Source organism: Siniperca chuatsi, linkage group LG16 (assembly GCF_020085105.1).
Source record: "Siniperca chuatsi isolate FFG_IHB_CAS linkage group LG16, ASM2008510v1, whole genome shotgun sequence".
Classification (NCBI taxonomy): Eukaryota; Metazoa; Chordata; class Actinopteri; order Centrarchiformes; family Sinipercidae; genus Siniperca; species Siniperca chuatsi.
Genome location: NC_058057.1, coordinates 16,921,315 through 16,948,425, shown reverse-complemented (window position 1 = coordinate 16,948,425; position 27,111 = coordinate 16,921,315). Strand labels below are relative to the sequence as shown.

Below are 27,111 nucleotides of genomic sequence, written 5' to 3'. Positions count from 1 at the left end.
TAAGAGTGAAGGTCTATGGCACACAGGAATAATCTATATCAGGCTTTGGATACACAGACAATACTTGTTAGTAGGATCAATTTACTGCTGGTTTTGGTCTTTAAGGTTTAATCCTTTAAGTGCTGGTTAAACACTTTTCACTAAATAAATTGTTTTATTGTGGTTTATATACTGTGATATACTCAACCATCAATTAATCGAAATAACTTGAAAAGTCTGGACATGAGACAAAGCATCTGCCTGCTTGATTGATTGATGACTCACGCTAAAAGCAGCTTACGGGAATATAGACAATCAATTATGTTTCTAAAGAGTCCAAGCCCTTTTAAAGCATTTATCAGTACAACTCTCAGCGGAACATGTTGAATTTGAAAAATACTTTTAATATGGTAAAAAACAAAAGAGACCTAATTTAATTTCACCTCATGTGCCTGATGTGGGAGAGCAGGAGCAGCAGCTGGGCCTGCCGCCTCGACTGCTGCTGAGCTGAACATCCTGATTGGCTGATATGATGTATGAGAGCGTCTGTGATGGTGTCCAGCATGTTCTGCACTGCCACGCTGTTGTGGAGGGGCTCCATTGTGCCGGTGCAGAAAGAGAAGGCACCTGACAGAGGAAAAAAACTCACTCAACCGGCAATAGATTCAAGCATTGTTTTCATATAAGAGCAGAGGATTAATTGCAGATGCAGTATTGCCCAACAATCAAAAGTTCATCCGGCTCTAGCGGCTGTGCCAGTAGTGTCATCCCACTGGTATTTCAGTCTACTCAGTTTCCCATATAGAATATCTCAATCTCCAGGACAAACACAGCCCTCTGTGGTGTCTTATGTTGTCACGGGAACAGTTAGCGGGGGTAGTGACGGTACAGACCTTACCAGAACACTCTGTTCGCCTAATGTGCCTGAATAGCATTCAGAGCTACACCTCTGTAGGTGTAGTTTGACACTGTTCAATATTTACTCTCGGGAAACGGAAACCTGTGACAAAGTAGAGTGTCTGCGAACAAAACTGTGTGGAATTAAAGAATTAAATTAGAGAACTAATGTTTTTATTAGAGAAGTGTCCCTGCTGTCCACTGCCAGTATTTCCAGGCATCAGCTAACTCTCAAGATTCTCTGAAAATGTTTCACAAGAAGCAAGAGGAGCAGAAGCAAGGTGAAACTGTCAACACACACTCACACGTTGCCTCACCAGAGTTGAGCAAGATGATAGCTTTGAGGCAGACAAACTCCTCAGGTTTGAGTTTGAGCATGCGAAAGCGGGAAGCAGTGGCCAGCAGCATGTCGAATATCTCAGCCATGCCTTCGACACAGTCGCCTTCATTCCTGGAGAACACAGTGAAAAACAACATGTTTGTTTTGATGTTAGAGTTTGAATTTCTCTTTTCGTTTGTATTTAAAATTCTGTAAGTCACACATGAATTAATATGATTTCAATACAACATAAAAGTCAGAGTGCATTTGATACAAACAGAGCAGAGGAGTCAGAGGAAAAAGAACCAGATTTCATCTGCAACCACAAAACTATCCAAAGAGTGGCCAGATAAATAACTAATGGACTGAATCACTACAATGCTCCATTTGTCAGCGCAGTTGAAAAGTGATGGAAAGATGGATAATATCCAGTGGTTGGAGTGCAAGATAAACTTGGACAGCACAGAGCCAAGGGAATTTGTCAACCCTGACCCACAGCGTATTAGTCATCATATCCAATTGTTGAGGACCAGGTTTTAGAGATAATACTCTCTAATACACTTTTGAATCAAATGGGACCATCAGGCACATCAGAGGGTAAAAGCTCCGTCTGTCTGTCTCTCTGCATGTCTCCCTCTCTCTCTCTCTCTCTCCACCTATCTCTCTTTTTCTCTCTGAGGGAGATACTGTGGTTTGACGAGCTTGTTTACTTTGAACATGGGGGGAAGTGAAGGGAACAGGCTGTGCCTGCGAAGAAGAAAACAGCCATGTGTCATGTCTCCCTTCATCTCTATTTTCGCGTGCTCTCTGTTCGTCATTTAGCTCTCTCTCCTCCGCCTCCTTCCCCGTCATCTCTCCCTCCATCATTCTTCCTTTTCCATCATTCCTTGCATTGAGGCTTCGATTAAATCTCTGACCTGGTTGCAAGCTCAGCACTGTAATGATGAGGGGGTATTTCAGGTTAGAGAGAGGCTGCTCTCCTCTCAGTGGGGGACATGTAATTAGTCTTTCACTCTATGACGGGCGTGTTGGGATGGCACAATGGCTGGTAAGGTGTAAAATGGAAAATCTACAATGCTGATGTATCACTCTTAAGATCTGTGTGAGAGTGAGAGGATATAGCGAAACAGGGAGGAATAGCAGGGACAGAGAGATGAAGAAAGTACAGAAAGGTGCATGTCACAAAGAAGTCAGGAAAGTATTCCTCGCTACCTGTCCAGTATGAGGTCTTGTGCGAAGATGAGTTTGCCTGGGCAGTGGATGGACCTCCAGATGAGCCCGATCATCAGCACCTCCAGCCACGAGCTCTCCAGCAGCTGCACCTGGTCATGGAGGGACAGCTGCAGGAAACCTAAAAAACACACACACAACGTGCACATTAAAGAGGACCAGGGTGATCCACACCTAGTTAGAGTAGATTTGACACTTTTTATAGTTTTGAGCACCCACCCAAAGGCTGTATCAGGTCTTTGACTATCAAGTCAACTCCAATTAATCGTCACTAAAAACTGTGATTCATAAACACTGGACACTGTGTTTTATCCTGATTACAGCAATTATTTGGAATCCAGACCAAATCCAAAACACAGAAAACAATCCGGTGTCGATAAGTGTGGGTGTTAACTGCAGTATGGTGTGGAATATTAACAGTCCCAGAGTTAAATGTTTTCTGAGCACCTTCATCCCACTCATAAAAATACAAATATGCATGCCCTTGTTTTCTGGCAGGGAATGGCTACTTAAATGAAACCATCTGCAATCTCTCTTCCCTCATAAGAAGCCTTATCGTTGGCACTCAGCTGTCTCAGTTCATATGTAATTACAGCCAATTCATTCCCATTGTCCCCCTCTGTACCCTGTTTGGGACCCCTCGCAATTAAAACTGTGTGCCTTTGGGCTTTTAGTGACGCACAAGGTTGTAATACATCAAAATCAAGATTTACTCACATAGATTGCTTGTCGGGTGTATGTGTGTGTGGGTGTGTGCGTGCGTGCGTGCAAAAGGGTGATGTGTCCTATGCTGCATTTAGGCTCTATGGGGTGCCAGCAGATTGGCCAAACAATTCTCTCAAAAGGTGATGACTGTAAGTACCATCACTGTAATGGCTCTGCACTTGTGTGTGTGTGTGTGTGTGCCCATGTGTGCTTCCACCATAAAAGTCTCCCATCACCTTGCTGTTGCCTAAGCATTCAAATAGACAACAATCAAGGTCACACAGTACATCTGTACATTTGAATGTTTCCATGCTTTTGAAAATATGTTCTAGTGTGGACTAGGCATGCGATAGATGTCATGGTGCTCCAGCAGAACCTGACTCACATGTTTTGCACCTGCCCTCACCTATGTACTTGTACTATGTACAAGGCAAGCATTTTGGAATATTTATCCAAAGCTAGAGGCATAAGCTTGAGGCCAAATGTTTGGACAGCTATCTGTGGGGTTCCAGTCAATGATCAGCCACAACCACTGAACATTAGGATATTATTGCATTTGTTATAAGCATTCATTATTGGAAAGAATTACATAAAAATAAACTGGAAGTTACCCTTCTGGCCTAAAGACCTGATGTTGTTAATGAACCTTGAGAAAATTTATTTCACTTAGATTCTTTCAAATCCAATACTTTTATAATCTTAATAGTCTTCCCGACAGTTTGTGAAGGGAATACCTTTATTAACTATCTTTATTTTAATGTTTTCAGTACCTGTATCACTATATTGGGAAATGGGATGGGATTTCTAAAATTATTTTTGCACCTTGACAATAGCAACAGACAGCAGTGTATCTGGAGGGTGGCAGGGCTTGAGGTAGTGGGACAAAGAGAGCTGTCTGTTTATGGGTTTAAATAAAATATATGTATTATAAAAGAAAAATTCTAGATGCAATGTAACTTTGAGTTTCTTCAAAAAAAATATTCAAAAAAGTTGTTTTATTGATAAATTCTTTTTTTTTGTCTTACAAGCCTGAGAAAATGTCACACATGCATGACAACAAATTAGTTGTAGTTGTCTTTTCACCATCTACAGCAGAGTTGCTGCTATTTTGGTCAGAGCCTTAAGCCAAACAAATACAGCTGTCAACACAACACTACAACATTTTTAGAGCTGATTATTTATATTTTTGATGTTAGTGGTTAATGAACTCCAAAAGAAAGTCTCAAAGAGTCTTAACCATTCCAGTTAGTAGTTCAGGCCAGAATGTAATTACGAATTATGAATATGTTAAAGAAAAATACACTACATTATACAGTAATTTAGGAGGGTTTGTTCTGCTGACGAAGAATTGAGAATATTTATTGGTGGTGTGGCTACCTTGCCACTCTAAGCAGTACCTGGAAGCTTCTTGGCCCAGGCGATCATGTGGACCAGCTCCTTATCAGCCATGCTGGTGAGCAGGGTCATTATGGTGACCTCAGTGTAGGGTCGGCTCAGCTTCTGACGGGAGCACAGCATTGGGGGCTCGGCACCCTGGAGCAAGAGGAGCACCTGGGGAAGCAGCAGATAAACAGTCACACTGTCAGTCCATTTAACCAGAAAAATATAAGCTGTTGTGCTTTAAACTGATTTAAAGCAACTACAAACATATCTCGACACCCACTAGCCACATTGCCATGACATTTAGAATGAATATTCATGGTCCTCGGAGGATGATTCCTAGTATTTCTTTCAGATCCAAATTTCCTCCTGGCCAACAATTTGCACCACAACAATTTGATTTCAAAATCAAATGTCATTGACTCCACATGAATCAAGCACCTGGTCAGGAGGCATGCCAGTCACCGGTGATTTTCCTTCTCCACCACCAGCACTGCTGCTGCTGCTGTGTTTCCTCCTGACCTGAGGGGGCACTGTTCTGTGCTCCAGGCCCTTAGAGGCCTTGTCTCTGTCACTGGTGCCAGTACGTCGTTTGTCACGCCGCAAAACACGCCCCCGGTCCTTGCGCACACCTTGAGCACACAGCAGGGGTTCAATGCTAAAATAACATGCAGATACACATAAAAAAAGCCACTAACATGCTTGCACACAATCACAAATAAACTCATTTTTCTTTTTCCTAACTCACAAATAACTTCAAAATCCAGGAGTGCAGATTAAATGAATGCCTGTGTGATTCAAGAAGTATGAAAACAAGAATGTGGGTGTGTGTTAATCAGTAGTTGTACTCCTTAAGAGGAAATCACTTCAAGGTCATGTTCAAGTTAGTCTCAAGCTTATCTGCAGTCTTCTGAGCAACAAGCCATAATTGATAGATGGCAATTAGTTTTGAAATTTGTTCAGAAGAGGGCAATCAAATTAGCTTATTTTGCTGACTTAAAAACAAAATACAGAAAAGCAAAACTTTGCTAAAAGAAAAACAAATCATAGGTTTATTAAACAATTTAACCAAAGAAGAAATAATAGGATAACCAAAAATAATGCAACTGAATTTCATAATAGAGAGCAAATTGCAAAAAAGAAGATTATATAAAATAAAAATAATAAAATAAAAAAAAAGAAAGAGATTGGTCTTGGAAAAGATGGAAATCCTGCTGTCTGCTGGTGATTCTACCCACCTCCTTTCATCATGCCCACTTCGTAACACTTCCTAAGACGGCAAGCCTGGCAGCTCTTCCTCCGATTCCTGTCAATAGTACACTGATTGGTTGCTGGGCACATATAGTCATTGTGACCTGAAACGAAAGAAAAGCTATTACTTCAAGCCCCCCCGACTCCGGGGTTCAGTTCAGATTTAGGTTATTTAGTAGCCAGGAACACACTATTCCCATTTTTAATGGATCTGAGATGGAGAAAATTAAAACGTGGCATCTTGGCTTTGTCATTGCCATGGAGACTTGTCATTATGCTGAAGCGTCATATTAAAAACATGACTAAGCCACCAACAATGGATGAAGCTTTTATCTGCACACAGAGGCAGCTGTACATGGAGGTTGTACAGCAGAGCAGAGGCAAAATGGTTAAAACTTGTGAGTGAAAATAGTAACAACATTTGTTGAAATTTAAATTCTACTCCCTTAATTTTAAATCTCTCCGTTTCACAATGTCACAATTTAGGACTTTCTCTACTTTATTTTCTTTTGTTGACTGACAGCAAAACTTGTTTTAATGGGGCACAGTGCTCCATTTCTTTCTGTACGAAGTCGACTATTGTACTGTTAGTTGTGTTCCTTCATATGGTTTTAATATTCCACGACAGATACAATAAAAAAAACATAATTTAAGTTTGAGCATATCTGTATGTTCATCTGAATGTGTAGAGTTTTAGGAAATTCAAAACACAAAATAAGATGTGATCTTTCACAAACAGGTAACGTTTTAGAATCCATTGGACATAAATGGACGAAGCAGACCGATTACCTACCCTGGATACTCCTCTTAAAGAAGGCCTTGCAGCCCTCACAGGACCACACCCCGTAGTGGTACCCAGAGGCATAGTCACTGCACACGGCACAGAAACGCATTTCTTTGGCCATCTCAAAACCCCCGGCTCCAGCCCCTGACTCCCCCACACTGTATGACTCGTCACTGGTGGCACAATGGTCCTCTCTGGAAACCGGCTGCTGACTGGATGGGACACTGGACCTGCCACAGGGCATATATTTCAGCTCAGTTAAATTATCTTACACATTCACTTGATGATTATTTTCATAAACAATAAATTATGTAAACTGTGATGCAGATTAAATAATATAAACAATAGCTTTCTTGCCATAAAATATAGCCGGACATTTTGTCAAAACTTGCTCTAATAAATGTCTTATATCATAAAAAGTTATAGCTGGCAACTAAGTAATTACAGATCAGTTCTAACACTTTTACCACACTGATATTAATTTGACATTGGCAGAGACAAAAGCAGAGTACTATTTTCCACCTGAGCCAGGAAACAATCTGTATGTGTACTACTGTTGTTCTTACGTATTGTTCCTTTCTCAAGGTCCTTGACAAAGTCCTTAATCTCTGGAATTAGAAACCAGGGCAAAGCTTGATCCTTTCTATAGAGATAGTGGCAATGTTTTGTATAAAGCAAGAGATTAAAAAAACAATGCGGTTATATAGTTAAGTTTTGTTTATAACTGCATTGTGAGGACTGAACAGAATGCCAATGCTATAATACGTGTCAAAGATGTTCAATCTGGTTATGTGGCAATATTTTACCTTACAGCCACTCAATAGGAAACACAAAGTCAGTAGATAAACAGTAAAATTAGGAAATATATAAATTATGAACATGATGAACTGAGACTGAGAATTTGTTTCTTCGTGGATATTATTCTTTAACATTGTATTTAAGTCATGATGGGGTGGGCAAAAGAACCATAGTGGAGAAACAAATCTGACAGGTCTATTGAGGTTCTGATTGCACTGCTCCTATCAGTTAAATAATCACTAGAGCATCTCTCACAAATTACCCTCCCATAAAGATACATTACTAAATTTAGAAGTAATGGACAAAAATACACCAACTTCAGTACCAGTTGATGCAGAGTCTATAAAAATAACTTTTTTCCAGGCACACAACAGACACTTTCCTCCACTCTGGTGATGAAGACAAATTGTATTCCCTCACCTGTAGACGGGTGTTGAGGTGGTTTCCAGATAGTGGTGGCTGGGCGGGTGCATAAAGGGGCTGAGTCTGGGGCTGGAGGGCACAAACACAAGAGGACTGGTAGGCCCACTGCCCAGGGACTGAAGGCTGCCATCTGAGGGTGGTCCATGGGCGTCCAGAGGTGCAGAGTAGTAGCCAGGGGTGGAGTGGCTGTAAAGAGGAGTCGGGGCAGGGGTGGGGGTGGCATAGTCGTACGTCCCTTCCAGGAAGTCCACAGTGGCTACCCCTCCGGACTCCCGGCTCTCTTCAGGGTACATGTCACTGAGGGGGCCACGCAGCAGAGGCGACGGTCGTTGTGGGGAGAGGGTCTCCAGCTCTGAGAAGGCTGGGCTGATCCTGGGTCTGAGTACTGGTCCGCAAGGCTGCCTGCTCTGCGCCGGGCTCTGCCTGAGCAACATCACAGCACAACAGCACTGATATGCAACATGATTTAGACTTGCTCTCCCATTTGCTGGGAAGGGGGAGTGGAAACGAGTGCTGTGCTCCCTCTCTCTTTACTCTTTCCTCACTCTCTCTCTGTCTCTCCCGCCTGTCAGGCAACTTGAAGAGTCCACTTTTCTTGCAATCCCTTTGCCCTATCTGCCTTGAGCTTCCGCCCAAGCTCCATAAAAAACATCCAAAAAGACGCCTCCGAACCTCCTTTAGGGTTTTTTGTCAGCAGAGCCTTTCCCTCTTTTCCTCTAATACATCTCTACTAATGTGTAGTAGGAAGGGAAGGCTGGTGAGATAGACAAAAAAGGAGGGCGGACAGAGTAATAGTGATTCCCAAATAAATTCTGTCCTCTCTCACAGCACTATAAAATGTTCTCTTCCCACTTCACCTTTTTCTTTTATTGAAAAGCTTTTATAGGTTGCAGCTGTTATCCAGAGAAAAAAACAGTAAACTAGCAGAAAGCCGTTTCATTTAGCTGATACTCAGCACACTACCAGCATGACGTATGACCAGTCTATTTGCAGCCAGATTATTGAATACACCTGAGACTCCGCAGTAAATTAAATCATTGTGGAAATGAGAAACATTAGGACAATGGTTTTTAATAATGAGGGCTAAAAGAAAGCCAAAATCTACCAGGGTACACTACTCACCTCTTACACATCAATCATCCTCATATCTGCTGTGCAACACTGGGACTGTGTGAGTCTTCTCTCTCCCTCTCTGCTTGCCTCTCTCATCTCTCCGACTCTCAGACATCTAGCTGGGCTCATTGGACACAATGGGAACAGTGGAAAGGTTAAAAAAAAGGATAAACAAATTAAAGAGGCAGCCAAATCAATAACCACGGTGTGTTTAAGTGCCAGGTCACCATAACACAGCAAACAGAGCAGGTCAAATCTCATTCCAACAGCCAATAATTACACAATCAATCCCAAATGAGGGGATTGACGGTTATTTTAATCATGACCTAAGTTTTTTCTTTTGATAAACATAAAGAAATTTAGATACGTTTAAAAAAAAAATCATACCTTCTTAGTGACATTTCATTGAAAGGAGGATGACATATTATAAAACCAGATTATATGGGCCAATTAATCATTACTTTATCAGGGCAAGTCACAGATGAAATAGAACACTAAATATAAACAAATCAAACCAAAGGGGCAGAGTATTTATGCAAATAAAGATTTAAGCGAGGCAATGTTCATGTTTACAGCACAAAGTTCCAGGTTTGTGATTGTCAGGGATCCATTCAGTCCTTGCATGTTTTGGGCGCAGACACCAAGATATATTAAAAAAAGAAAACTAATTAACTATAAATGTAGGGATTATTTCCAAACATTCATGGCAGGTGTAAAATAAAACCACTTATAACAGTTACAAATTTCAGATCCAATGATAAAAATTATGATAAAAATCTCCAAATAATTTGGGGCTTAAAATATACTTATTTCCATGTGATGCTGTCAGGTAACACACATTTTAAATTGTGCAAGAAATTCATAAAGATAAAGATGATCACAAGCAACTATAAACCTCCCTCATTGAGGGAAAACCTGAACATTTGGCACAGAGACTTCATTTTCTCTCCTCTGTGCAAAACCTTTCTTGAGTAAACAGCCCAATTTTCAGGACATGTCAGGTCAAGTGGAAAACAAGTAGCCCTGATGATGATATGTATTTTTTTTTTGCATTTCCCCTGGAATAAAATGAAGAGTTATATTAGAAAACAGGAAATGAAAGAGCTAAATCACCTAAATGGCTCAAGATAGGCTGCATCTTGCCGTAATTTACTTCATTTTCATAACAGACCACATTCACAAAGCATGTCAGCAGCCTAAATGATGGCGTTCAGTTTTCCCAGCTCCTTCTGGAATTGTAATGCACATGTTGCAGCATTTCCAGCTGTTTTTCTAGGTCCAACCTAACCCTGAGTTTATGAAAGGTCAACAGGTAACAACTGTCATCATTGTAAAATAACAATGAAAAATGTCATACTGGTGAACATTTAAGCTGTCTAATGATGGGTTATTTTGAGTGTGTACAGATGCACTTGCTCATAATTTTTGTTGAACTGGTTCACAATATACGGCTGCACATGAATATAAATAAAATACTGTCGCTGCTCTTGACTAATGTGATTCAAATATAAAAATGTCAATCGCTACATATACTCATGAGAAAATAATGCTGCCAAAGAAAGAATTTTAAATTATTACCGACATCTTTCATTTCTCCTGCTTGTAAAGTATGACAGTGAGAAAAAAAGGCCAGTCAATGCAGTTCTTTATTATATCAAACCCATTAGTGAAAATGAATCTATTTCCCCCAGTAGCGCTGAGAAGAATCCAGTTAACGTCACCTCTGAGGTACTGACACTGACAATGCGGATTTAGATGACATAACAATGTGCACAGAGGGAACCACTTTTTTCTATGAAGATACAGAGGTCTGGGTTTCCATTTTAAACAAAACAAGCACACATTGTCACTGTAACACTGCCCCAATACCATCTTTCAAACTGAGCAAAAGAGTTTTCAAATGATGTTATGATCTGCCATAGGTGAATTCTTTGCATGTTTTGATGCATGCATATCAATAACACTGAGTGCAACAGTAAAACAACCTGAGCTGAGCTGAATTCAAATAAAAATAGCTAACTATATATTAAGTTTATCATCACTCTTCTCAAGTGCATGCAAAAACAGAAGTATTGCTGCTCTGGGATAGAGATTTATAAAGCCCAATTCTTATACAATAATTGTTGACAGCATCTATATTAACCTGTAAACATTACGACTTAATACATTGTGCACAACACATAAGCTATGTGTGATAATAAAAAAGCAACCTTGATTTGTTACCTCCGAGGATAATTTTGTAACAGTAAACAATTGTTGTGTTCAAATCATGGGGAAACATTTAGATCTAAAAGTGCTAAGATTTTTAGTATGACATGGTACAAATCTGTAGTGAAATTTTTTATTAAATATTTCTGTTACTGTGTATTTCTGTATCAAACATGATGAAGTGCTAACCAACGATGAGGAACAAACACACCATTTAACAACCTCATGTAACTTAATGGTCTTATGTCTTGAAGGTAACTCCTGCTTATGGTACCTTTTACTGTAATGTTCTTATGAATCCAAGTCTTCTCAGTGAGATCCTGAGGTCAGTCTTACTGTTCTGACTTTGGGCTGTAGAACTGAATGACGGCATATTTGCCACTGGTCATCCAGTCTGGATCTTGGGAGGTGAGCTTCTCCCCTTGGCCTGGCTGCAGACCGACCTGAATGTTGGCCTTAAGGGTCCTCAGGCTACACAGTGGTGCAGGCCCAAAACCTCGTAGCGCAGTATCGAAGCCCACTGTGTGATCCCAGTCCCTGTCCCCCGTCAGCTTTCTGTAGTTGAGATCCCCTTTAAACAGCACCAGGTCTGCCCCCTGCAGAGTCGCATACAGGTCAGGAGAATCAGCTGCCATGTCACAGAACTCATTGGGCTGTGTCCAGAAAGGATGGTCACGATAGGACCACACACCCTCCTTCAGGTAGCTCTGCCACTGGACACCACTCTTGGACATCCACTTGTGATTGGCTGCCATGGTCTGTCGAATTGTCCACTGAAAATCGTTAGCTGTGACATCAGAGACAAACCACGGGAAGGATTTGCCGTGAAAATGGACCTCACGGACAAGACCGGAGGAAATCAGAAAATCTGCTAAGACAAAGTCAGAGACTAACTCAAAGCCAGCATTGTCTAGAACAATGTCCACTCTGCCTGCAGTGGTTTTCCCTGGCTGTCCCGGCCTCTGGGAGGAAATAAGAGTTGACCATACCATGTTGGAGTCATCCACCAAGATGAAGGGCTTTAGGCTGTTGAGGGAATCTATTGGACTCTTCTTCTGTGAATTGTCTTGACCAGCAGAGATAGACAGATCACATTTGTTCCCCCAAAGAGAAACCTAGGAAGAGTAAAAAAAAAAGTTAAACCTGAACCCGTTTTAATGTTTTCACTTATGACATGATACAGAAAATGGATGACTGGACAGATTAGTTTGTATGACTTGATTAATTCATTTGTCAAAGTTTTTTCATTGAAAACAGCAGCAGCCAGAAAGGTGGTTGAGGAGAGGTGAGACTGAACAAAAACATTAAAGCTGCAGGCTGTAAAACTAAAACCCTGCCCGAAACATTCTGTAGAGCTGAGGGGAGCTGCAGAGTCGAGTAATAATTATCTGTGGGTTCGTCATTATGAGCAACCTGTTCACATTACACATCATCATTGTTGATATAAATATATTGATTAGTGCAGCTTTTAACTTCACTCAACTGATTGTCATGTATTGAACTGGTATAAAAGATACTGACCTGTAGCAGTTTGTTAAAATGCTCAAACAGCTGATTCTTAGAGAGTTCCCCCATGTTCTTGTTGACGCCCTCCAAGTATGTACATAAGGTCATCACAGCCTGCTGAGACTCAAAAAAGCTCTGAGTCTTTACGTCATTAAAGACGTCATAGTCACTGATGGGAGGACTGAAATAAAAGCAGAAATAAAATCATGACTGGAGGACTACAACACAATATAAAGAAACAACAAAAGCTGTATTTACTTCTGCTAAGGATGGTCAATACACCAACTTACCTTTTTTATCACCAAGCAAATATTGTAATTTTAAATAGTGTAATATCCTTGAAGACTTCTTTTAATAATGACACTCAATTTTGCTAAATAAGAAGCAATCAGATTTTCCCAAGAATGACTTAACAACTGAGAGTGAAAGCAGAATTTGACAGCTTAAATTACCAGTGCAGTCCAGTGCGACTATCATATAAAAAATTTGTTCTATGATTATGCCAATGAAAAACAAATATTGTGATATATTGCACAGCCCAAAAGACCTATGCTTAAAGCAAGAAATAGGGCAGCAATAAAAGGTCCCCATTAAAAGATGAAAATGCTTCTCACTTGAGCCAGATGGCCTCCTGTATCCTGCGGTACATGTAGCACTCCATATAAAGCCATGGAGACTTGAACCAGCTGACGGACTCCTGGTCCCCTTGCAGTCTCTGCTGTCTCTGCAGGTACTGGTTCCAGGACTCTGTGTCTTGCAGGCCGTCTGTCAGGGCTATTACTGGCTTATCAGTTTGCAGCTCATTCCTCATCTTAGACAGCAGAGATATTGTTTGCTTTTCTGCCCGGATACCCTCCTGTATGAAAATGAAAAAGGAAACACACGAGCAAATTCAAGTTTTCAAATGAGCCTCTTAATTCCGGATGTAATTAAGGAAAACTCGAATTCAGCTAATCAATAACAATTCTTACCTCTCCATATTCTTCAAAAAACTTGTTTTTGTTGCGATGTATTGTGTCTATAACTTTGGTCAGGATGGTCGGTAACCTGTCTCTCACAGTCAAATAGGCAAATGACCTGCAGAGAAACGATACAGCCATTAACGTTACACTGACACTTCTTAATACTGTAGCAGGTGCATGCACTAGTAAGCTAGCCAGCTAATTAACCTAGCAAGATGTAAAGTTATCCCTTGCTTTGCAGACATTTCGACTGCAAAATTGATACTTGCTAGTATAACGGTGCCGTCGACAAATATATTTGTATATAATGTATTTGTAAGTTAACTGAGGCAACGTCATATGCTTGCATGCGTACACAGTTATTACCAACATAGTGAATTTCTGTTAGCACTAAGCTAATGCTGCTGCTGGTTTGAACACGACAGTCCTAATGTTATGTAGCCGTTAATATACAGCAGTGTAATTACCCACATTATTTAACAGAGTGACAATGTAGTTAAATGAGCTGTCAACATACCCAACCACTTTGGCAGACAGTGAAGGAGGAACTCCGTGCACAGTTTGATCAGCCGCCATCATGTTTGCACTAGGAGAAGGTTCAAATTCAAACTTTATTGATAGAATTTCCAGGACAGAAACAAAGTTTAGGGGTCTGCTTGAGGCTTGAACGCGACGTGTAAACGTTTATCTTTCTGTGGATGTTACGCGGCAAAGCAGATTGTATCAAGCTTGACGTCCTCTGTTTCTGGTAACAAATATTTTACATAATTTTTTTCTTTCCTGGTTCCCTGTAGACTTGGGTTTTATTTAGAATACGATGATACCATCTAGCGGTTAATGTGTAAACTGCAACGTCGGCAAGTTGTGTGTCACATGTATGCTGTTGCTGCAATAATACTTTTAAAGATGCTACATCGTGCCGTGTTTAATTGGACCTAACTCGCTTTTGTACCACATATCAGCTTTCAGTCTTAAAGACTTAAAACGTTATCTTTTCTGGGATTAGATCAAAGAGTGGTACGCGCTGCCGCATTGCGCATGGCATTCTGTTGTTGCAGTTGCACCCGAGCATCCCTTGTTGTCCAGAGCAACGGTTGTCTTGGAGACCTTGATTCGCCCTATCAAAAAAGAACATAATTCGAACCCCCAAGGCTTTTTGGCGGGAAACGAAGGAGGGATAGAGTATGGTTTGGTTAGAGAAAGCATTTCTCTAGTGAGTCCTTGTGGAAACCCTGATTAAATACCAATATACATTAATATATGGACATACAGTATAGTGTGCACAGTATGGTAAAGTATTTTGTGAGTTTAAAATAACCTTTAAATAACCTTAAAATTTATTATGTTATAATACCCTTGTGGCAAATTATATAGGTCTATATTTTTGGTGAGACACAACCATTATTTTGGCTGCCAATACATATTAGTAATGCTGCCTGTACCTATTTTCTTTGCAAACAACAATCTGTGTTCTCAAGAATGATTTTAGTTGCTTATCCACTTCAATATGAAGTCCTAATATAAAAGGCCGTTGTTAGGATATGTAGTCCTTGGGAGTGGGAGTCCAGCTGCGTCCACCTCCGGTGTTCATCCACCGCCGGCCTCCCATCCCCCCGCCGGCCCCAGTCTGGCCGGATCTGTTTTTCTAAACCGAGAGGGGAGTGACTCACCACTCCGGTTTCAAAACAGGCCATGAACCGGGGGAGGGGGGGAGTTAACGTTAAAGGCCCTGTTTAAACAGATGTTTCAGCTCACCACACAGTCGTCGCATGCAACAGTAAGCTTATGAAATATTTCATTTGAGCGACTGAATATGTTGTGTGTGTGTGTGTGAAGTCGCTTGAAATTGTTCACAGACCAATCGGCCAAATCAGACGCAAATCTCACTGTAGCCTACTTTTTCATATTTTATTTCCAACCAGACTGTGTTATTGAAAATTTTGAAATTGCATTATCGCGTGCTAAATCAATTTAGTGAAAACCAGTGATGGGGCAGTCATGTGAAAGTCCAGTCTGTATCTCTTTCGAATAAACAGACACAGGAGAAAGTTTAAGAGGGCATAAGACATCCACATGAACAGATGCAGACATGAGTACATCGTTTTTCCTAATGGTAGAGCATTATCATAAAAATCTATTAATTAGAATGTATGGATGGAAAACAGAGAGCCAGTGTGGTAACAGTTTATCTGCATCTTTCAATAAACCCCTGCTGTGGGCCTTTCAGCAAAGTAAACATGCTTTTGTTCTGCTGTCATTAGCATCTACTATTGCTCTACCAGTGGTCTCAATCAATCTTTTGTTTGTGAAACATTTTGTTTCAGTAAAGCTGTGAACAGGATCAGACTTAGGTCTGTTGTTTGTTGAAAGGACAGAGACTTTAAGGTCCTCGGGCCCTGCTTCATAGACATTTCTGCCCCCTCCCATGTCTCCCGTCTCCTCTTACAAACAGACTCTCCACCCATTCTCTGTCTGCCAGCGTTTTCAGAGAGCTTCAACTTGCTTAGTCTAGTACTCCTTTGGAGTCCCTGCCTTAAGGCTGCCATGCAACTCTGTAATGACAGGTCTAGAAAAAAGTGTTGTTTGCACTGGGACAACATCCACCAACTCAGTGATGACAACATCTGATGACAAAATATTGATGTGACTCCAAAGTGCATTTGTGCAAAGGTCCTCCTACACTTCCTGTGCCTCTGGACAGGCAATGTGTGGTTTGGTTGAAATCTATTTCCAAGACCTCCACTGCTTCCTTCTACTGCTACTTTCTATTCAAAAATGGGTTTCCCATCTACATTTGAGTTTATCACTTCACATGCTTTTTTTGACAGGCAACCCTTTGTTGAGATCACAAAATAGCAGCTGTAACTTAAGCACCCATCAAGGGTGTACAACAAGCAGGGGCAATTATGTCTTTCACACAAAAGCAACGAGTCACAAAAATTGTGTTTGGTGTTGGTTTGGCTGATTGGCTTATTCAACCTACAGTAGGTCGATGAGACAGTTTACAACTAGAGTTTTACGCAGGTCTGCTTGGCTGTGGTATGCAAGGTTGAACACAGGTTATTATGCACTGGTTTGATCAAGTAAACTCAGTTGTTAAGTGCTGTTGTGCTGCTCATAACAGCAACCTTGGAGTAAAAGTCTTATTTCCTGTGTAGATATTGGCATCAGTTTATAGAGCTTTTGCACTATTTTACACAAGTGCTTGAAAATTAGTGGAACTTAACAAATTAAAGAAGAAGAAAAAACAAAACAGTTAAGGACTGCCCAAACACCAAGTGACATCAAAACATAATCGTGTACTTACAGTGACAAGTACAAACTACAAAACAGTATTTATCAGTGACCAGTATAGTCTGGTATGAACGGTCAAACATAGGTTGAACCTGAATTCAATTATTCAATATCTTGTGTCATACAGTTAATGAGAGTTGTGTGGGAATCAGGTACTACTCTTGTGAAACAAAATGGATGGGTATATCAACAGCGATAACTTTCCCAACTTAAGGGAATGTGTAGGTTTTCCCTTATTTGCACAGATAATTCACATCCTGCTTCCCCAAGTAGGCCTATAGTAAAATAAAAGCCTTGTCAAGGGTGAATCTAAACTATCCCCTAAAAAAAGAACAAATGTGAGCTCTATCATTTATCCCTTTAAATATTAAGTTTACATAAAGCACTTTACAACTGCCTCAGAGTATGAATTGTGCTATATATATTCCCTATCACATACTGTAGCTTTCACATTACATTGTTACTGAAATTATGGTCTCAATGGTAAATCAAATGATTTAAGTAAAAAAAATGCAATGCCACAACTTCTGAGAGGAATACATTTCTGAATGTATTGTATAATTCGTAATTCAAGATTTTTAGCTACACAAATTAAAAAAAGCTCAAACAACTATATTCTATTCAAATCTATGATCACATTTAAATTACTGTGGGACCTCAATTACACTCTACACTTAAAACTAAGGCAACTCAAACTTTTAGTGTCTGTGAAATCAAAACTTTAGAGAATAAAATAATTAAACATACATTTATGGTAGTATTTCATTAGTGACTTCATATTTTGTTTTATCTCCTTGTACCACATACTTTTTGTATCTATTACTCATCAGCTATATGGGATTCAAAAGAGGAAGTCACTTTAAAATGGATATATATATACATATATATATGAGAGAGAGAGTCATCTTTAAAGCTCTGAAAATGTTTTAATATTCGTGTTATTAAAGCTAATACCATGCTTTGATATTGGCATAATGTCCACTGAAAATATATGAAATGTAGGTTATATGCTAACATTAAATATTTGTTTACTTCTTTTTAATTTGTTGAAAACCTGCTACCGAAAATGCAGATTCAAATGTGCGGCGACTGTGGGCAAAGCAGTGTTATTTCAGTGAGAGAGGGTGAGGGACATCCCACATAAACTCACAGCCACACTTCGGTTTTATGTTTAACGTGTCGTTACCGGCAGAGGCAGAGCGACAAACTGTATAACGGCGAGTCAACGAAGCTGTTAATGTTTGAACTCACCGGCTGTCAAATAAGCTGGCTAGCGGGGGTTGATCTCACGGCGGTTAAACAGTGCGCGAAATTAACGTTGACTTAACCGCCCCCTTTCTCAACAGATTTTTACAACGGCTGGTTTTACCCACAGTCATGTGATTGTAACGTAAAACCCCCTAACCGGAAAACAACGACGGACGACCCTCTCCGCCGCCAACGAATGCTGCGTTTGCGAGGAACAGTACAAGCTGCTGCGAGCCCAGAGAGGACGGACGAGTCCCCGGTAACAAACAAACAACGGCGACACGGTAAACTCCACGAATTTAAGCGGAGTGCAGGTACGGCTGTTTTTTTAGCTACATACTCACCCATTCGTTTACTGGCAGTGTTACGTTATTTGGCTACTTCTGTGCGCTTTGGCTATCTGTAATTGTCACGGGGAAGTTAACAGAAACGCATTCGTGACCAACCCCATCCCCCTTGCGTCTCTCTCGCGCTTTTCTCGTATGTGTGTGTTGTGTGTGCGTGCGCGCCTGCGTGCATGCATGTCCGTCTTCTCGCGCTAGCTATAGCAACCGAGAGAGACCCAAGGCAGAGCAGGAGTCAGTCTAGGCGCGCTCGTCTTTATGCTCCCTGTTTATGCTTTATGTACTTTAGTCGTTATTTTCTATTCTATGTTTTGTTCCCGTAGCGTGTTTACCTTCCTCTCATGCTCTCCTCACAGGCAGTTTGAACGGTGTATTTTCAGAATAAGAGAAAATATCACCACGGAAGTAGCTTTTCCACGTGTCTACATCTCATCAGGGGCGGTCCTTTATTGTTGCAAACATGTTCATAATGATCAACACATGGTATTGTGGCTATCTTGCTGGATACCAAGTTGAATTCACATGATCAATAGGTGTGTGGTTGATCAATAGTAGTGTCATGCTAAACCATGGCAATCAGGTACATGTTAGTGGTACTTTTCAGAAAACTTATAAGATCTTTGTAGTCACTAAGCACTAAGGATCTGTGGCAGACCTGGAGGCAAACCTACCATAAAAGACAGTATGGGATATGCCATTCCAAGCAGCTGTGCTGTACCCAGCGAACAGAGGCTGTACAGGGAACAGACTGATACTGGCAAACAGCTTTCACAAGAAATTGGTTAAAAACTGATCCTCCAGCAAAAGAGCAATGGCTTGATGTTTTATTAGACATTTAATCAGTGGAAAAACTGATCTTCCTTTTGTAAGTTAAAGAAATATTTTTTGACAGAAATTGGATAATTTTCATTAAACAATATGCCTTACAAGTAACCTAAATGTTTAAATGTGGAGTAACTGGCATTGAGAATGTATATGTGTCATGTGTTTCTGTCACATGTTGTAGCCAGATCTGAAAACCAAATGAAAATTAAAGTATATAAATAAGAAACAATCTGTGCAGCTCACTATAATTTAAACAGCATTAGCTATCTTCTATGATGGCAACAGCTAACGAGTTGTGAGGAACCCAGAAAAAGGATTGGTGCAACCATTAATGAAAATATATATTTGTCAGATGTATTGGGCTGCGTCAGGGAGGATGAGCAGCTGCAGGTTCAGTCTACAGTACTGACGAGATGAGTACATTTATTTGCAAGTTTTTTAGGTCCTTCTATATAGCCCAGCAATAAATCCTACTATCATGAAGATTATAATATTTAGTTTTTGTTGCAACTGTTTAAGAGAGGTGTTCAACTTTACGGTAATTTTCAAGGCCATGTTGTGGTTACATTTCTTTGTGAGTGTATCCTCATTGACATAAATGCCATTATAATGAGAGTGTTTAGTCTGTGGTTAAAACTATTGACTATTTTATCACTCTAACGATTATTTTCTATAAAATGTCAGAAAATAGTGAACAATTTTATATTTAATTTCTAAGGATCTAGGGTGGAATATTCATGATATTTGTTTTCTCCGACCAACAGTCCAAAACCCAAAGATAATCAGTTTACTGTTGCGAGTATAAAAACTGGACTTTTATGAAAGTAGGATTTTTAGCAGGACTGTTGTGTTAGACTGCATCATTTGTAGCGAGGTGTACCTATTAAACTGGCGACTAAGTGTATATTGAAGTTATGTGTGACAAGAGCATGGTTGACAGGTATTTTACATCTTTCTGTTGGTGTACCCCCTTGCACAAGATGCGGAAACCTTGCCTTTTCCTGGAGCGCTGCAGTGCCAACATCTTTGCACTCTGACCTCTCTGATGAAATACACGTGTAGAGGGCTTTTCCAGTATTTTTGTAACCAGTAGGGGATATGCAGAGTTATACATTTCAGATTATCTGAGGTAAATTGGCTAATGAGGTATCCATCATCTTCCATCTTTGTACCTTTCTTAGGCTGTGTGTTGTGGAGAAAGAGTTTCCATTATCCACTGGAAAGGGGTAGAACCAGTTCTGCGTTAGGAATGTGTGTCGACACCCATAACCCTGATCATGTGATGGCCTGAAGCCCTTGTAGTCCTCCAGTGACCTTTAGGGTCAACAACACCCATCCTATTGGTCAGCAGAACGCGCAAAGCTCTGAAATGTCCCTTGAGATTGAGTTGGACGGCATGGGCTCCATCAGAACCAAGTCATGCAAAAGGATGTTTCCTCAAAGTTTTCAAAGCACAGAAAAGAGCTGTAGAGATAACAGGCTCTACTTTATCTACTTCTTTTTGTCAGTGTCTCTCACTGATATTTGGAGGCCAGAACCCTCTGTAGATCAATTTCTGTAAGAAGCTGATGTCAAAGTGGATCTCTATTCAAGCAGGAGGAACAAATTACACATTAGGGGTGTACAGTATATAGAATAGGTTTTGCTTTTTTCCATACCTCAAGTGTTTGACACTGTAACCTTGTGTCAGAAATTGGAGAATATTTTGTAATGAGCTTGCTAGAGATTGACAAAAAGGATTATGTGCGAATGGTATTCTTGAAATTGTCACAGGAAGTCAATGTCTGTCTTTATAAAGACTATTAAGGCAGCCTGTAAAGGAAGCAGCCTGAAAACTCTGATTGTCATCGATTTAAAAGTATCTGCTATTCAAAGTTTTTTTAGAACAAGAATGCTTTCCTTGTCTGATGTTCACAAATAACTTGTTTTTACTCTTAATTTCCATTGCAAAACATGCCCAAATACACTTGTACAATATAATGAACAAATTAGACCAAGATGTTTTTGTTTTGCTGAGCCATACCATTAATTGGCATCATTTTCTTTGACAGTAGTGCTAGACAAATAGTCTGCAGCGTCACAAAATGATTCTTCACTGTTGTGTTCAGTTAGCCTTTACAAGGTCGTTAGATCACCACTGTCAGCCTGACTCTTTGTGGTCACAATAAACTCTGGTCTCCTTCCAGACAGGAAACTCATTGCTGCTTGTGTGTCTGTGTGCCTTTGTGCAGGTTGAAGAATGGAGTTGGCCAACCATGGTCTTATCCTGCTGCAGCAGCTTAACGCTCAGAGGGAGTTTGGCTTCCTGTGTGACTGCACTGTGGCCATAGGAGATGTCTTCTTCAAAGCCCACAAAGCTGTCCTCGCTGCCTTCTCCAACTACTTCAGAATGCTCTTCATTCACCAGGACAGGTACAAGAGGAATGTATTAGTAGTGGTATCTGACACAAGCTCAATACCGAGCTAAGATACTTTTTGTTGTCACATCACAGAATTTACCCAACATCAAATTCTGATGCCAAAACCTACATATACCATGTCATAACACTGACTTGTTCTCATATTGTCAAACATTGAAGGGCTTTTTTCTCTGTAGTTGAGCACTGGACTGTATCTAAATCTTTTCAGTGTGATGGCCCACAACTAATGTCATTGTTCGATCAATGGAGGTGACAAATTGGAGGGTCTGTTTAAGATCAAAACATGGTATTTGTGCTGCCCTGATAATGTGTTATGGCGAGGTTCCCTCATGGAAGGATATACAGACCCAAACAGATTTATTCAAGTTTTCAACAACCTATGACCAATAACTTACACATATTTCCTCCTATAGTAAAGAAATGAGGAGCAATCACTTCACTCTATTGTCCTTTCCTATTGACAGTTAAACCTGTATCAACTGCTGCTGCTGTTTATAATGTAAAACATTATCTCATATTATCAAGACCTCGGACATCATTTGTCACTAGTTAACTGTAATGTCTTTGTGTTACAGTGACTGTGTGCGCCTGAAGGCTGCTGACATACAGCCAGATATCTTCAGCTACCTCCTCAACCTGATGTACACAGGCAAGCTTGCACCCCAGTTGATAGACCCTGCACGGCTAGAGCAGGGGGTCAGATTCCTGCATGCATATCCACTCTTGCAGGAGGCCAGCCAGTCTGTGTATTCGCACCCTGAGCACAGCATCAACCTTTCCACCTCCCTCTATGGCATCCAGATCTCTGACCAACAGGTAGCACTGTCAGCTAGGCTGCCCAATCGACGGCAGCTCTCCTCACCTTTTGACATGGAGCAGCTCAGCTCAGAGGGGAAGTATCCATCAACGCCAGCTGCCACAGCTTCATATGCAAATTCCTTACCGTCCAAGCTAGCTTCCTCACCCCTAGACATGGAGGCCTCAACCAGTGGCGCCAAGCCTACAGTTGAGGAGGTGGGAATGGACATGCTAAGTACAGATGGTTCGTCAGCCAGTGCCATCCTCCATGTAAAGCCCAGCATCATGAAGAGGAATTCCTCCTTTAGGAAGCATTACTCCTGTCATCTGTGCAGGAGCCGATTCACACAGAGAAGCATGCTGAGAGAGCATCTCCTCCAACACACCCAGGCTCTACAGCAGGCGCCAGCTGAGCCCAGCAATGCACTCTCACCTGTCATGACTGGAGAACATAGCATGCTAGAGGTAGAGGGGTTCCTTAAGGGAAGCAAGGCAGGGTCAAGTGCCTCGGCTTCCACTACAGCAGTAGAGGTAATCAGTGACAGCGAGCAAACGCCTGTTTCAGGTACCAACTCGGACTCTCCCCGAGCAGAGGTGTCCACGTCCAGCTGGGGGGTGGGAGGATTAAATTCTCAGGCAGACACACCACCTCCGTCAGACATTGCGGACATCGACAACCTGGAGAGTGCTGACTTGGACAGGGAAGTGAAGCGGCGGAAGTACGAGTGCTCCACTTGTGGGCGCAAGTTTATTCAAAAGAGCCACTGGCGAGAACACATGTACATCCACACGGGCAAGCCTTTTAAATGCAGCGCTTGTGGCAAGAGCTTCTGCCGGGCCAACCAGGCAGCCCGCCACGTGTGCCTGAACCAGGGGGCCGACACCTACACCATGGTGGACCGACAGAGCATGGAGCTGTGCGCTGCAGGCGACGACAGCAGCCAGATGGAGGCGATGTTCTTGGGCTCGTCAAAGCCTTACAAGTGTAACATTTGTGCGACCACCTTCTCCAGTCCCAACGAGGTGATCAAACACTTGTGCTTCACCCAAGGGGGGTTAGTGGGGCTGCAGGGAAACACAGGCGCAGGGATGCTGCTCCAGCGTGAAGAGTTTTCCAAAGATGAAGGCTCTGATTTGTCCAACTCTGGCACCCTACTGGAACCCATAAAGACTGAGGAAATCCTCGTAGAGTAGTGCCATAACTGTGTATTTGTCCTTTTTAACATGTGTGTTTATTTTCTAAATTATGGTTCATAGGTAAGCTAAAGGTGATGTTAGTCACGGTATGTATGTGGAGGTTCTCGATCTACTAAAACAGTTTTTTTAGAGGGTTTTTGTTTTTTGCCCTGAGTATGACAAAAAATATATTAAATAGTAAATAGTCTATAGCTCTCTGGAGTTCATTTCAACATCATTAGAAAAGCAAATAACATGACACTTGACTCAAGGCTAAGTTAAATACCAATAAGGGAGAGGAAGTAACTATTATCTTGTTTCATCTCATCATTTTATTGGTGGTGTGCATTGGTATTACACTCTCACTTGTCAGGCTGTACCACATTTTTTTCACAAGAGCTACCGTTGTGGTAAGGCTGCACAGGCAGAATTTGAGTATAAAAGGAAGAGGAAGCTGAGACAGTTCCGGAGGAGACAGCATGTTGTGAGATGAGTTGGCTGTGCTAGATTTGAGGAGGTGAAAAAGCAGCAAACTACTAACAATCCCTCTGGAGTTGCACAAAAGAGTTGTTTCTTCATGGTCATAAATGAGATGCTGATATTGCAGATCAGGTATAGATTATAATTCCAGTTTAAAAGCACACAATATATTCAGACCTGAGACAATCTGTGCTCTCTCTTTTTTTTCTTTTTTTTTTTAAAGATGCCCAATATGCTGGAAAGTACATTTGTCTTCCATTCATGTTTTGGTTGGCGTTTTGGCTCAGCAGAATGAATATCTTGTAATGTAATGGCCATTATTTGCGTCCTTCTCAGCAGCCATTTAGTTGTCTTACTCTGTGTTTTGTTGACTTTGCTAAGTGTCATTATGGTTCCTATGTCATTACACCATATTAAAGCACAATTGCTCTTCATAATAAGAGTTTGGCCACTGAAAGTTGGACAAAACGAGCAAGAGTGGTCATTGTGTTTACAGTTGAGCCACTTTGATTCTTTTTTACTTTATCATTTTTACTTATTGAAGAAGCAACATGTTCTGTTAAGACTGTCCTGTACAATATTGTACATCTCGTCTTTATATAATTTGCTTGAATCTACTTCTAAAAGTCCTTAATTTTTGTTTAACATGCTTTTCTAATTTTATTTACAATGCTATATTTACAAAGATTACTTTATACTGCAAAGGTGTATGTATATTAATAGACAAATAGCTTTCAAAATAGGATTACATTTGGTTTATCAAAGGTTTACGTATTAGGGATGGGCATGATGAATTTATCTTTCATTTCTTCAAGAAATGGGTTAAAAGATGTTATAATTAAAAACACAATTTGGGATTTTAGGTCTCTTCCCCTTGCCAAATATGTGCTAATTGCTAACCTTATTCATTTGTGCAAAGGGAAACATTTTCTGTATATTGTTAAGGCCTTATGACATTTATCTTTGTTCTTTAACTTTGTCCAAATCAGAAAAAAGTAGTAGTTGCAATAGTAGTCATTTATAGAAAAACATTGTGTGAGAAAATATGCAGGTCAGTATGGTGAAATTTATATGATGCAGAGGTAGTGGAGTTTGAAAGCTCCACCTGTTAGTTTGGTGGTCATATAACCTCAGGCAAGGATGACACAGGGAGAGTTAGCTTTAATGAGAAGCTGTTAGCAAGATATATAAAATGACATGGTGATATCTCTATATACCTGACTGACTGGACACATCTGTGTCCTAGGAATATAAAAGATGCTATTTATTATAACATACAACAACATCAATTGTTTGGGATAACAAATACTTTCTATGTACTACTGATGACTGGAAATTGTGAAAAATCTTTACGTACGTGTCCAATTAATGTGAAGCAGTTATATAATTTGTCATGCTGAAACATGTTAAGTGTAACAGTAGCACAAGTAGCATTTTACAGGTTGTTAGGGAACAAAATTCTCAATTAGGCTCTTTTCAGGCCAAGATGGTCAGGTTTATGCTAATGTAAAACATATCGGTGAACATCACAGGCTTCGTTTTTTCTTGTTGCAGACCTAAACTTCATTTAATTGTGATTACAACTTGTCAGGATAACTGTCCATAACTTATAGAGTTGAGGTGGGGTTTTTTTTTTTTTTTAATCTTTACATATTTGAATATTAAGATGAAGTTATTTTAGGAAGGCTTGTAAAACTGTATTGTTTATGTTCCTTCTAGTGGAAAATAAATTCTACATTGTATTGTTATTGCTACATTGCCTTTTTTGCTGCAGAAACTATAAATTGGTTGGTGGAGACAATATGATCTCTCCAACTTTATCCAATCCATAAGGATGCAAAACCAAAAATGATTTCAAGTCTAATAGTTTTAGTATCCTATTATGCTACTACCTGCCACAGCAGTGATAGCTAGTCATCCTTGATAATGACTTAACAATTCAGAAGACTTGTAATATAATTTGCAATATTATTTTAAAGCAGAGTTGTTAACTAAGAGCTCATTGATGTGTATTGTAGACACTTATTTTAATTGGAATCTTAGTTGGACTTATTGACTTGTTTCCATCTTTTAATTATTTCAATAATTTTGTGTAAATATGAAAAATGCCCATCCCTAGTATGTTTAATATGTGTAGTTGTTTTTTTGTTGTTTTTTTTTTCTTCTTCTTTTGAGTCAGTTTCACCCAGCCTCAAGTACAGGTTTGTGACAGACAGGATGAGGCCCAGTTCCAATTCGATTTAAGTGGGATTTTTGTACTCCATAATACCATACCATAATAAGTATTGAGAAGCAGTTTCTGCTTTGATGCAATGAGCCCAGTGTTTGGCTAGATGGAGCTGTTTTTCTTTTGTCTAGTCAGGTCTGGTGAGGGGGAAGACTGTCAAATTTGAATTCATATCTTATACTAATGTTTTTGTGGTGTGCTTGCCAATTAAATGACCATCTTTGCCATAAATCAATAAATATCCCATCACATTTTGGTTCACATAAAAAACAAAAATATATGTAAATTTAATCTTACGAGTGTTTAGTAGGGAAGGATTCTTGTTTGTGTCTTGATACAAGCTTGTTTTGTGTAGGGAATTGAAATGCTGTACTACTGACATTCATTTCTCAGAGCTCAATTGATACACAGTAATATGCACAGCTTTATGAAAAGTCTAAATCCTTCCTCAGTTCAAGTTGTACTTGTTCTTCTGCCACACCAGTCTTGTAACTCAATGGTCGTGTATGTGTGTGTTTAAACATCTCAGTATCTCAGGAAGATGAGAAGTTTGACATTGTCTTTTCTGTCCACTGTTGTTTATTAAAACAATAATTAAATTTCCAGCCCGTGATCCTACTCCCCAATGCCCATCTGACATCTGCTGTGATCAATCTGTGTTCTCAGGAATGTGAGTGATTTTCTGTATAAACAACTAGTTTTTTTTCAGTGAAGAATGAACAATAAAAACATGTCTTTTTATAA

General features: G+C 40.3%; 3 protein-coding genes across 4 annotated transcripts in view; 1 reads left to right on the top strand and 2 right to left on the bottom strand.

Moving 5' to 3' along the window:
- Positions 1–18,767, bottom strand: part of esr1 (estrogen receptor 1) — a 22,595-nt gene extending 3,828 nt beyond the window's left edge. Inside the window, 10 exon segments of the mRNA XM_044168451.1 lie at positions 423–606; positions 1,194–1,327; positions 2,408–2,546; positions 4,528–4,681; positions 4,952–5,142; positions 5,749–5,865; positions 6,555–6,775; positions 7,764–8,189; positions 8,889–8,998; positions 18,442–18,767. Coding sequence (XP_044024386.1) covers positions 423–606; positions 1,194–1,327; positions 2,408–2,546; positions 4,528–4,681; positions 4,952–5,142; positions 5,749–5,865; positions 6,555–6,775; positions 7,764–8,189; positions 8,889–8,899 — 1,577 coding nt within the window. The 5' untranslated portion in view covers positions 8,900–8,998; positions 18,442–18,767.
- On the bottom strand, positions 10,508–18,853 carry armt1 (acidic residue methyltransferase 1). Of its 2 annotated transcripts, none has more exons than XM_044168455.1 (6): positions 18,774–18,853; positions 14,073–14,141; positions 13,565–13,670; positions 13,208–13,449; positions 12,609–12,774; positions 10,508–12,202 (listed from the first exon to the last, which is right to left on the bottom strand). In XM_044168455.1, exons 1-6 carry the CDS (start codon positions 18,782–18,784, stop codon positions 11,420–11,422), a joined length of 1,377 nt encoding a protein of 458 aa, XP_044024390.1. In that variant the 5' UTR covers positions 18,785–18,853; the 3' UTR covers positions 10,508–11,419. The 2 variants fall into 2 exon arrangements, with proteins under 2 accessions (XP_044024390.1, XP_044024391.1); XM_044168456.1 differs by lacking the exon at positions 18,774–18,853 and adding an exon at positions 18,101–18,239.
- Positions 18,272–27,111, top strand: zbtb2b (zinc finger and BTB domain containing 2b). Its single transcript, XM_044168452.1, has 3 exons — positions 18,272–18,411; positions 21,498–21,678; positions 22,262–27,111. The coding sequence occupies exons 2-3, from the start codon at positions 21,506–21,508 to the stop codon at positions 23,676–23,678; spliced, it is 1,590 nt and encodes a 529-aa protein (XP_044024387.1). The 5' UTR covers positions 18,272–18,411; positions 21,498–21,505; the 3' UTR covers positions 23,679–27,111.